The sequence below is a fragment of the Pelecanus crispus genome, chromosome 6, assembly GCF_030463565.1.
Source record: "Pelecanus crispus isolate bPelCri1 chromosome 6, bPelCri1.pri, whole genome shotgun sequence".
Classification (NCBI taxonomy): Eukaryota; Metazoa; Chordata; class Aves; order Pelecaniformes; family Pelecanidae; genus Pelecanus; species Pelecanus crispus.
In genome coordinates, this window is record NC_134648.1 from 38,127,667 (window position 1) to 38,140,105 (window position 12,439).

Below are 12,439 nucleotides of genomic sequence, written 5' to 3' on the forward strand. Positions count from 1 at the left end.
ACACACTTACAAACAACTGCAGCTTTTTGATCACGCTTGAGTATGTGACTATACTTTTAGCCAAGGAATATCTCTTCAGAATTCCTTGAAAACATTGTATTTTAACTGTAAAGCAAGTCCAATTAAGCAGTTAAGCACTAGTCCAAAATATTGTGTTTGCAACTCCTTAAGAACAAGTCAAGTCAACTGTTCAGGACAGTTTAAGAACTCTGACTTTTCCCTTATTGCAGGAGATGAGATTTAAGAGACTTTCCAGCACTGTATTTCTGAGGTTCAATTAGTGTTTAATTTTGTATTAATGATTTATTCAGCCATTTCTAATGGAGTATGTTACAGATGTCTTCCAGCCTACTCCCAAAAATCATTATTTCTGTCATTTAAGAATTGTTCAGTAGTGCTGGGAAAAAATATTGAATTACCTGTGTGCACATGCTCACACAGGTATTTTATATACAAAATCCTATGCTAGAACAATGGTAATATAATTGAAAAGTGAAACACACCCAAATTAGGAAATGTTAGAATTAAGTTCATAAAATCAAACTCAGCGTATTTCTGTACGCTGTATTTACAACACACCTTCTAATTGCATGGCCCCACACTATTCTCTTCTGAGCAATTAAAGAGTACTTAGCTGTATATGGCATTTCAAGGCACTAAGAAATATGGGGAAATTAATGATTTTGCCTACATGCCTTGAATAGTGTACAGTAAAATAAAACACAAGCCACAAATTGAACAAGCTAAAAAATAACCATCATTTACTGTATGCAAGAGAGATCTGGAAGGAAAAATAACATGCTACTTCATAATTAAAATTGTACACACAAGGACTGAAATAATGTCTATTTTTTCCCCAAAACTTCTGAATGCTCATGGATGGCTACACACTTGAGAAACAAAACCATTAAATTAGACAGATCTATAGAGTGTGCTGATACTGAAGTTTTTTCTAAGTCTCAAACAAATTTTAAGATACTTTTACAGGAAACATAGAAAGCTAAATTCCGGGTGAAACAAATTGTTACAAAATGTCCTTTACAACAAAACGTTACATTCCCAACTCAGTGTTTGAACATTTCAGAGAAAAGGCGGCCCAAATTGTCTAACTTGGGGAAAAAACATCCACATCTCATTCCAGAAAATGAACTCAGTTTTCAACTCAATTTTATCTTGAGGCAGAGACTCAGCCAATAAAATCTACTCGCAATCAATTTATGATTAACAAAGGTATAAGCCAGAGAAAATACAATTTTAGACCTTATCAATACAAAGTTAATAAAAGGTGATCCTCCAGTTTCATCTCTATTCTTAACAAAATCTTCTATATGAACAAAAGACCTTTACCAATTAAGATAGACTGTTACATATTTTAGGTACAAAACCTAATTGCCAGAGCTCTGTTTTAAATATTTATCTAAGCAGGATACATATATAAAATCTTCTAGAAATTTTAGCAACTGTTTAGCTTCCCACTGCTTTTCTTTCTCCTTTCATTCCTTACTGATATTTCTATTAAGAACTATGTTACAAAGATAGCAGATGATGTAATTATGGGTATACAACTAATTACCTAAATATTTTCTTATTTTATAGTCTTATGCATTATTTCTTCTCTGACATGTTCCTTGTTTAGAGAGTATTTAGGAACTTTAAGAATCCAAAAACAACCACCAGTACTTCCTGTGCTACCATTTGATTCTTACAATCAGCCAACAGCACGTTGCTGGTTGTTTCTAGAGGAACATATATTGACAGGGTCAAAAAGTATTCTGCTGTGACAAACCTGTCTGTTTACAAAAAGCAGATTTTAGTTCCCTTTCCCTGGATATAGTATTGGGGGAGGGATAACCACACAAAAAAAACCCAACAGCCTTGCTCATAGCTCCAAAGCCACTTTCTAGCTAGCTATGCCTCAGTGGGCTCTCACTAACCCCTCTCCAAAGCATCCTAATCAGATTCTTCTGTTTTCTCCTTTTTCCTCAGTGGTTATTCTTTTTAACACACTCATCATTACAAAAATTATTTGAACTGCAACACTTCAGATGAGCCCTCCTGTAAATTCCTTTTACTCTTCTAGAGCTCTTATTCAAATCTACCCGAGTGCATGGGCAGTGACTTCCACTTTTTTATTAACTCATCCCACTAACACCTTCAATTTGCTTAACACAGAATGGCTAATAAGACCACAAGTTTTCTGTCACTGATCCTTAAGTGACCACAAAATACAACTCTACTGGTATCCATTAACTCCCTTCTTTATAAACTGCAAGTGTAACCACTTCACTGCAGTACTAATTGAGAGTCTCCTAGATTACTACACACACTAAAAAGCATTCCTAAAAAAAAAATCTGTTTTTTTCTGCCAAGCCTGTTTCAGATAATAATAGGAAAAATGTTTTTTCAAACGGCATAGCAACTAGAGGTTTTCAGTTTGATGTTACACCACAGAAATTTATGTTCTAAAAACAACTGAAGTTGGTAATAGTGTAGCAATTCTCATTTCTAATCGCCAAAATTATCTTTTATGAAACTGTTTATCAAAATTTAAATTCAATTTATTAAATCTATCAATAGGTGTGAGGATAATAATGTAATTTTACTTCAACTGTAGATACAAAGTGAAAAACCAATGCAAATGTAGATCCATATACAATGAACTTGTCTGAGATCAATACATCCATTGATTTTTAACAGATAGACTTAAGTCAGTATTGATCTAGATCTGGAAAATGCTATTTTTTGATCAAAATCATGAAAATAGAAGCTATCTGCTAAAAAGCCTAATTGGTTTAATTCAGTATTGACTAAAATCTCAGACAAGAAGTCTGATCTGAAATTCTAAATAACTTCATGGTATCCCGGAGTTCTGAATGCAGCTCACTATAAAACAGCATGCTATATATGCACAGGTACTGAAGGCTGTCATGGTTTAGCCCCTGTTGGCAACCAAGCACCACACAGCTGCTCGCTCACCCTCCCCCCTGGTGGGATGGGGGAGAGAATCAGAAGGGCAAAAGTAAGAAAAATCATGGGTTGAGATGAGAACAGTTTAATAACTGAAATAAATTAATAATAGTAGTAGTAATAAAATTATAATGAAAAGGAGAACAATGAGAAAGAGAAACAAAACCCAGGAAAAACAAGTGATGCATCTGCTCGCCACCCACCGACCAACGTACAGCCAGTCCCCAAGCAGCAATCGCTGCCCCCTGGCCAACTCCCCCCAGTTTATATACTGAGCATGACATCACATGGTATGGAATAGTCCTTTGGTCACTTTGGATCAACTGTCTTGGCTGTGCCCCCTCGCAGTTTCTTGTGCACCTGGCATAGCATGGAAAGCTGAAAAAGTCCTTGACTAGTGTAAGCACTACCTAGCAACAACTAAAACATCAGTGTGTTATCAGCATTCTTCTCCTACTAAATCCAAAACACAGCACTATGCCAGCTACTAGGAAGAAAATTAACTCTATCCCAGCTGAAACCAGGACAAAGGTAAAGGTAGGTAACCCCTAAATATAAGAATAAGTAGATGTGAACAAAGTACTTACCAGACCACAGATGAAGGCCATCAAAACCATAGGAGTACAGGTCATCACCAACACCATTGCCTCCCCATCCTTCTCCACCTCCAGGATAGGGGGCATAACCTGAAGTAGAGGCCCATCCAACTCGTAAATGGGTGGGTTCTGCCGTCAAGAATGGATCAACCTGATCAATTATTAGCTCAAAGTACCACCTCTTGTATTGTGCAGAGCCCTCAGCAACACCCAAAAATATGTTTGGCCTTATGCTAAGAAAGAAAATGGAAGCCAGTTAGTGTAAACATAAAATGTGACATATGAATTATATTGCTATATAATAGTCAAATTCACTTTGCAAATACGGTAAGAGTGTAGATGTACACATTTTGCTTATAATACTTAAAATAGTGACCCATTTTATGACTTTATAAAACTGCTGTAGAATCATCTTCTAAGGTATAGGTTCAATGCTTTGCAAAACTTATAGTCAAAAGAGCAATAACAAGATCATTTCCTAAAATAAAAAACAACAGGAGTGAGGTTGCCAGGAAATCAAATCCCTCTTAAAACACACAAGTACATCACAGTATGTCTACATACTCCGTAATAATTATTAGGTAAAGCCACGCCCTGTTTTGAATGAGAAACAAGGAACTTTCCTTTTCAGAACAGAATCTTTCCATTTCAGAACAGATCTTACTATTAATGAGCAATTTCTATTTGAGCACAGTTTCCATTACAATTGCCGTATCATTATTAGAAATGTTTTTTTCAGAAGTTAACATATAAACACTTCCTGAAGTATGTATCTCAATATTGAAAGCTGTGGAACATCTCTTAGGTTACAGTATTTTCTTCAATTAATTATTGAAGACATATAAGTTCAATTTTTTCTAATATAACAATAAAACATGTAACTATACCTTGTCACATCATTAATCAAACGTGTTTGCAAAAGTAAGTCTCTTCTAGGCAGTAGATTGTCACAGATCAAATTTTGATTGGCACGAACTGCAACTCCATTACAGACACAGAGAGAGCAAAGCACATCGAGAACCTAAAAAAAAAAAAAATCAGGAGAAAGTCAGGTAAAGGAAACTGCATATACTATTCTTCTGTTGTTAGCTTAATTTACATTCAGAATAGACCTAAAGGAAGGAATATAATACACATTATCATTATTGTTTTCTAAGTAACTTTTCACATATATGGACCAAGTGTAGTCCCTAGTACTGATAGAGGATATCAAACATTCATGGAACACAAATTCAGAATACAGGGTTTGCAAAATGCCTCAAAAACCCTTCTTTTCAGAGTTCTTACTCTCATTTCAATTAGGAAAAAAGCAAAGCTAGAACAGCTATATGTCAACTCTTCACAATTTTTTTCAATTAAATCTCATTAAAAATTTGAAATGTGAAATAAAATTCTTTGAGAAATTTACTGCAGCCCAAAACACTTTCTGAGCAAAATTAGTGGACAATTCTCAACTGCAATTCTCAGACTGCTTATGAATCTGTTCTGAAACCATGTTTTCAATATAAGAAGTAATCCATTTATTTTTGAAATTAAAAACATTTAAAAGAATTCACGATAAAGCAAAACAGAGTTTCAGAAAGATCTCACTCTAAAATTTCAGCTTTCTTTTTTTTGGCCAGTCTGAAAAGTGAAAGAGGTTGACAAAATTCTCCCACAGATTACTGGAGCAAAAGCTTTTGGAAGAGAGAACACAGTAACATAATGTCATTTAATGCCGAGAGACAAAGCTGCACACTTTTGCAAAAAAACAAGAAGCTTAAAGATGCACTTGAGGTCTGACAGGCAATCATTGAGCAATGAGCCCAAATGGTCTAAAGTTTTACAGACCACCTCCAAGACAAAGAACTGTCTTCACACCGTTGATTACCATTTTGGAAACTGCTGTACAACACAAGGAGCAGCAGAACAGAATATTTATTTTAGCCACTCCTGTTCTCTGCCCAGTGGATTAGCACAAAACCATCCTCAACAGCAGTTTAAGCTAATATATTGTGAACTTTGCTATGTCCCAGCCCATGCAGTTTCCTTTCTACCATCTCTGTTATTGGGCAGAATCCTCTAGCAGAAGGACAGAGGTAGTAGCTTAACTGCAGAAACTCTGACCAGTATTCAGCTGTGAAGTATCTTAATAACATTAATGATTATCAATAACTCAGAATCTACACATAAACTGTTTAAATAATCTCTATGTACTCGCTGACCATATTTCTGACACAAAGCCTTTCATTTTAAAAAAATCTTTCAAATCATTAATTTACAAGACAATTTTGGCTAATAATATTACTGTTTCTTATTTCCTAAATCACAACAGAATTTCTAATCTAGTAGGAGAACAAGATATACTGTTTCCAGAGTAACAAATAAATTCATTACTTCACATTACTTTATTACTTACTGATGTTCAATCAAAGACACTACAAATGGAAATGCACAAATACATTACACAGTCTAATTGTTCTCCTGTATATTTCTGCTTTAAGTTCTCACTATGAGGTCTCCATAAAAATGCTCCAGCTGAAAGGTTCTCTTTGCAGGTGACTGGCACAGCACAATAATCTTGCTAACAGATAAACATAGTAGGCTAAACTTACTGCTGTAATTTCAACTTTTTCCTTATGCCTACTTATACTCCTCAACCATGCTTAAAAATACTTCTCCCCTTTTCTGTATCTGTAGCTGGTTAGGTTCTCCGTATTACCTTCTCCTGTAAATCAGTAATTTCAGCTCACTAAAACTTTCTTTGTTCTTCCTCCAGGTTATCAGTCTTTCAAATAAAATTTTAACTGAGGAAGGAAACTCACATCAGAAAATCACACATAAAACTATATCCTCCTCTGTGTTGTGACGTCATCCTGATCGCAGCCAGAAACTGTGTCCACCTTCTGCTGTCATAATAAATTGCACATTGATGTCTAAATTAATTTCCACCATTATTTCTTCTGGTATAACTCGGGGTTTTTTTCTTTCTTCTGAACACCTGTGTTTTCAGATATTTGGATTATTTTTCTGATTTCTCATTTTACTTTGTTCTTTTCTGCTACTATTATTATTAGTCAAGTAAGGAATGACTTTGCAGGATTTAGTTCTGTCTTTCTGCAGATACAACAATGGTAGTTCACTGCTTCTGCAGAGCCCTGCATCACAAAGCAAGCTACTCTGTCCACGTGCTTACAGCCACCAGAATGCTTCATTTTCTCAACAAATCCAAAGTTCTGACTGGTTACCAATACTTCTTAACTATTTGCTTGTCATACATATTGGCTGTATTTGAAACTGAAAAGCAATTATATATTACACATTTTTTTTAATCTCAACACAGCAATTTTGCAGATGTGCTTCAATGTTATTTTATTCCTTTAAAGGTACTAGAATCACGTATTTCCATATAGACATTTCTCCGGGTTTTTTTTTCCACAAATCATTGTAAGATTATCAACACATCCTTAGTTTTTCCAAACATACCTTGTAATTGCGCCCATGTTTATCCAACAGTGAAATAATAGATTTGATGTGCTCCTCAGCTATTATATTTAAAGCTTCTGGGCTTTCAATCAAGATGCAGTGCAACACTTCCAAAATACCTGTATGAAGGCCACAGAAATAATGTTGTCATTAAATCATCTGCACAACTGAACACAATCTAAAAGCTCAGTAAATAACAGAGTATCTTAAGAGATGCTATCTTTTCTCCAGCCTAAAAAGAAAATGAAAACACTTTTAAAGAGTAGTGATATGACTATGATGTGAACCGCATTAGACATAAATGTATTAGGAAGCTGTTAATTTCTGTTTTCTTTTGAAAATAGCCACAATTTTAAAACCACTTGAGAAAAAATACAAGTTTAGCTCCTTCTTTTCAATGAGAGAGACAAAGATTTTAGTAGGGAGCATTGTATAGTACTTTGATATTTTGTTGAACACCCCACAGTATAAAAAGCCTTCTCTTTCTCTCTCTCTCTATATATGTTATTTGTACTTGTGCCCACAAACAACTCTAGTATTATTTGATAGCAATGGGACAGCAGTCGGCTTGATTCTTGATACTGTCTGTCCCAATCTATTAACTCACTGAAGTTACTTCCAACACTGACTGGATGTGGTATTGCACATACCAAATGTATGGAACCAAAAAATGCCATAAAAATGTCTGTTTAAACTTTGTTTAAACACTTTGCTCAATTAAAAAAAAAATGCAGTGTATTTGCTTTCTAACACATGTTGTTTTCAAGGAAAACTACTCTGACATTTATGATATAAGACAGTGGTGTATGGTATATTGATGGTTAATTTACATTGATAAAAGTCAGTCTCACCTGAGGAAGATTCCAATCTGTCCAATTTACTTATTAGCCAATCAAGGTTACTGGAAAACTGAGTACAATTGTTTCTGTTGCCACGAATGAGAGCAGCTGGAAAAAACCCGCAAGGTATAATTTTATAACAGGAGATTTCCTTTTTAAGTCACCAATGTTAACCACATATATTTTAACAGAATTTTTGTAGCAACTTCACAAAATAATAAACAGACAAATCCTAAATACACATACGTTACGGTAATAAAGAATTAAGATTTTCATTAATTTGAGTATCAGCAAGTGACGTAACTTCTAAAGAGCATGTAGTTTTTCAAGTTGACAGGGGTCTACTGGATAAGCAAGAATTTCAGCAAAAAATAGGTTTTATTTGTGGTTTATTTATTTGTTAAATTTAAACAGGAATTATCCACCACTTTTGTTTGATGCAGATGTCAAGCACTGTCATTATCAAAAGGCTGAAGCACTTCTTTTTATATTTCTTCCTACCAATGAGTGGGAAGATCATACCCAGAAGTTTAAGCTCAAGTGCAGGTTGGGTGAACTGCTCTTTAGCTCTACTTTCTGATTAAAACATGCTATAGAATGGACGGCTTTTAGTCTTCAGCAGCACAGAACACAGTAGTATTTGACTGCATTTTGAAAGTTCATCAGCTTTCAAGTATTTCAAGCAATACTGATTTTTTTTCTTCCAGAAGTTATTACTGATCATAGAAAAACAAAAAAAAGCCTTTTGCATACAATTGTCAAGGATTTTTATTATGAAGCATTAACTTAATATTTATAACATCAGAACAGTGTGTTCAAGATGTACCTGCAGAATCAAGACAAAATCTGAAAAGGCCTACATAGCACTAAAGAAGTTTTTTTCATCCTACTTCTATTTAAACTCATAAGACAGTCAGGCAACGGTATCTCATTACTTTCTAAAGTAATGAGAATATCTCACCATAAGTATCTGCATGTCTGTGCTATGTAAATAACCTCATGCTCCAAAGCATTCCCCCTGGTTTGTTTTATTCTTGTCCTAACTCTCAACTTTTGTATTTTACCATGGTTTGGGACTAACCTTCTTTGTAATGAGAGCAGAATGTATTTAAATTCCATCAGAAGACAATATTCTCCTATATGAGGAATTCTGCAACTCAGGTATCAAATTAGTGATTTAGATTTATTTTTCTGCTGTATCATTGCTCAAAAAACTCTGTTCTCTGTAATAGATATCAGTGAGCATATGGAAGAAATTCTGTAATCTACATGATAGAATGAGTAACACACAAAGTATTCTTTGGTGGTGAAGCAGCAAGTAGAATATAAAGAATACATATCCTGGTTTTTTACATTAGTAGATTATTGAAGAACTTACCTAACAATTTGTAAAGGAGATTCAAAATTTCTTTCCATGTTGCACCATGTTCTTCTCTTGCAATTCCTGCAAAATGAGCTGCGCTGTTGTAGTCATTTAAGCGATCAATGCAATTCAAAACTAGTGCCAGCATTCCCTAAACACATATGACAGAAAGTGAACTGTACATAAAAAAGCATTTGTTGTTGTCCTCTTAAAAGATTTTTTCCTGTACACATTTAAAAGTTGCATCATCTTAGATTAAAAAAACCCAAACTATTGTGCTTACAAGATTTGAAAATGTATTTTTCTATATCAGAATCATCCATTTTAGAGAATGATTCTATATTGTTCCTTACTCAGCTAAGTATTATAAAAAGTAAGGAATAAACAAAGCTGACAATAAAGGCTTTTATAATTTTTGCGAACAGACTCTTTTTTACATAAAATCTTCTTTACATAGGAAAAAAAAAAACACTTTAAATTTATACACAAAGGAATTTTTGTTGATTAAAAAAGGTGGGAATTTTACTATCCAATAAAATGTCTGTAAACCAAACCAGCTCAAATACTAGAATAGATTTGTAACTTCAGTTGATTGGAGACTAAAATGGTATTGAAAACCTGCAAGCAATCCAAACGTGTAAAAACATTGTAAAATATATTTCCTATTTATACAGAAGTGTAATTATTCCATTTGCAGAGAAGAGCAATTCTAAAACGTAATACCTATCCTTCTCTAAAACTAAATATAAAAAGTTCCTGTTTCACACCCTGGTGAACAGAAAAGGCATCAGAAATAACACATATCATTGATCCAAGTTATATTACTCATTTGGGGTATCCAGAATGTGTATCTTCATAGAGAGAAAAATTTCTTGTCAAAATCGTTTCATTTAAAAATGGCATCTGTTTAAAGATGCTCAGAAGTATTAGAACTGAATTTTATGAGAGTGAGCTTGTGGCCTGTGACAAGTGTGCAAGTGAAAAATACATAACAGCAAGTCATCATATTGCAGTCTATTATGCATTTATCTATCAGCTATGGAACTTTACATTATAAATCATATGCATGCATCCAGATGATAGTGTTTAGGTTCTTCTCAATGTTTGTGACACAATACACTTAAAATTAAAATAATGTAACAATTCCTGTCTCTGTACCTCTTCTTTGAATAGATTTTGTCTGTTTTTGAGTGACCGAAGCTTGCTTTGCTTATCTTCATGTTCCAGGTCTTCTTCGGGAAGCTGGAAGTAAGTAATCAGGTCTTGCAGAGTCTGAGCCATCTCCTCAACAGGCAGGGCAGTGGGTGATAATGTTCTGTTGTTTCCACTACGGAAAACAACAACGAGAAAGACTGGCAGCATTATTCATTTTCTCACTGTAATTTACATAATTATGTAGCAGCCTATTTTCTGTTGGTATCTAAATCAAGTATGACATGTATATGAGCAACAGCTGATCTGAGTTGCAGATCAGTCAAACATTGAGTTGTTTGAATTGTTTGGGTGCCCAGTGCTCAGAGCTTCCTGAAGTGGAATCAAGTTTCCCTTTTTGCACTGATGTGAAGAGAGAATGACTAAAAAACCATGAAGAAACGAGCAGAAGAAACAACCTAAGTCAGCAAAAAGATGAAGCAGAGATGAGAGATGTACCGAAGTTCTTTCTTACACTTTAAATCCTATTGATGATATAGGCATAATGTGCAGATGGACTAAAATAGTAGCAGTTATTGAGGCTGTACACCCCCAGTCTTCTAGACAACACAAAAATAACAGGTAAACCTAACCATTAATTAGGTCTTCTGGATCAACTCTATATAGGAAATAAAGAAGGGTGGGATTTAAAAACATAAAGCATTTCAAGGCATCTCAGTTGTCAGTAAAATAATGTCTCTTTCCTGTTCAAGCATTCGCTCAGTCTTGGGTGACAACCCAATTTTTCAGGGTCTGACTCACTATTATAAATACTATAATCTAGAAAGAGCTGATTGCTGGCAGAGGTGGCTCTTTTTTATATCCTCAGCACAAAAAATACAAAGGAGTAGTGTAGTCCCTTGTGATACTGAAGAGGTAATGTTTTAAATGCAGTCTCACATGGTATGTTCTGTGGAAGCAAATTCTTAATTATAAACTCATTTTTCTTTATTTTTTCATCTATTAGGCAGTAACACAAGGATGACCACTTGATCATAATAATTAAAACTTCTTCCAAGCACTATGAAAAAATAGTTTCTTCAGTACTACATACATTCTTGCCAATTTCATTGTGTATTCTTATACGTTGATCTCAGCAATTATAAATTAATATGCATTGACACAGAATTGTATTTTACCCTGAAGATCTTCAGACAAAAGTATACCATATGGAAAAGCTACAGTGAAGGAAACATAGAACTTTCACTGAAGATCTTTGTCTTGCTGATTGTTAAAGAGCTATTATCGTGTAAGTTTAGTAATGTAAGATAAATGTCATGAACAATTTAAAGCATGAGGGAAGGGAAGGGGAACAAAAGTAAAAAAAGAAATAGCATAATAAAATTATGCTTCAAAATGCCCCATATTTTCAAACTAGCTAAAGGTATTATTGAAAAAGTCAAATACAACCACACATGTAAGACAGTTTTCATAATACTTCCCTTCACTACCTGAATACTAAAGCCTTCATCAGAACAATCAGTTTACAACTATTTGCACATGAAGTCTCAAACTTATTGGTAACCAAAGTCTGTCAAAATTAAGCTAAACTGATAAATGACAGAAAACATTCTGAACAGTTTTGTACCAATTAACAAGCCAGATGATATAAAGCAGTAGAACAAACCGTTTTAAACATGACATATATTTCAAGAGGACTGGAAAAATTTAAGCTGAAGTGAGCGCATTAATATGATGAAAGCAAGTCAAATTTAGATTCCAAAAATCTATTTCATAAACAATAGTTTAAACAAAGGCTTGAATCCAGAAAACCAAACTAGGGACAAAATGTGATAAATACAGTATCATGCTCATTTTGTCAATGGTTCATTAAGATTCAACATCTCCTGAGGATGTAAAGGCTCTTCAGTCAGCAACATACAAATTTAGATAAAGTACTTTAAATGATACTCATGTCCAACACATTTGTTTTGCTATTGGCCAATACTGTATTCTTCCATGAAAAGAAAGGTATTATGCTGCCACACGGATATTAGGCAACTACTTAACAAGTACAG

General features: G+C 34.2%; 1 protein-coding gene across 1 annotated transcript in view; it reads right to left on the minus strand.

The window, feature by feature from the left end:
• Positions 1 to 12,439, minus strand: part of RYR3 (ryanodine receptor 3) — a 203,530-nt gene that overhangs the window by 146,321 nt on the left and 44,770 nt on the right. Inside the window, exons 13-18 of the mRNA XM_075713037.1 lie at positions 10,389 to 10,557; positions 9,246 to 9,381; positions 7,880 to 7,975; positions 7,029 to 7,147; positions 4,451 to 4,584; positions 3,555 to 3,796 (exon numbers count right to left, since the gene is read on the minus strand). Coding sequence (XP_075569152.1) covers positions 3,555 to 3,796; positions 4,451 to 4,584; positions 7,029 to 7,147; positions 7,880 to 7,975; positions 9,246 to 9,381; positions 10,389 to 10,557 — 896 coding nt within the window. The remainder of the gene's footprint in view (positions 1 to 3,554; positions 3,797 to 4,450; positions 4,585 to 7,028; positions 7,148 to 7,879; positions 7,976 to 9,245; positions 9,382 to 10,388; positions 10,558 to 12,439) is intronic.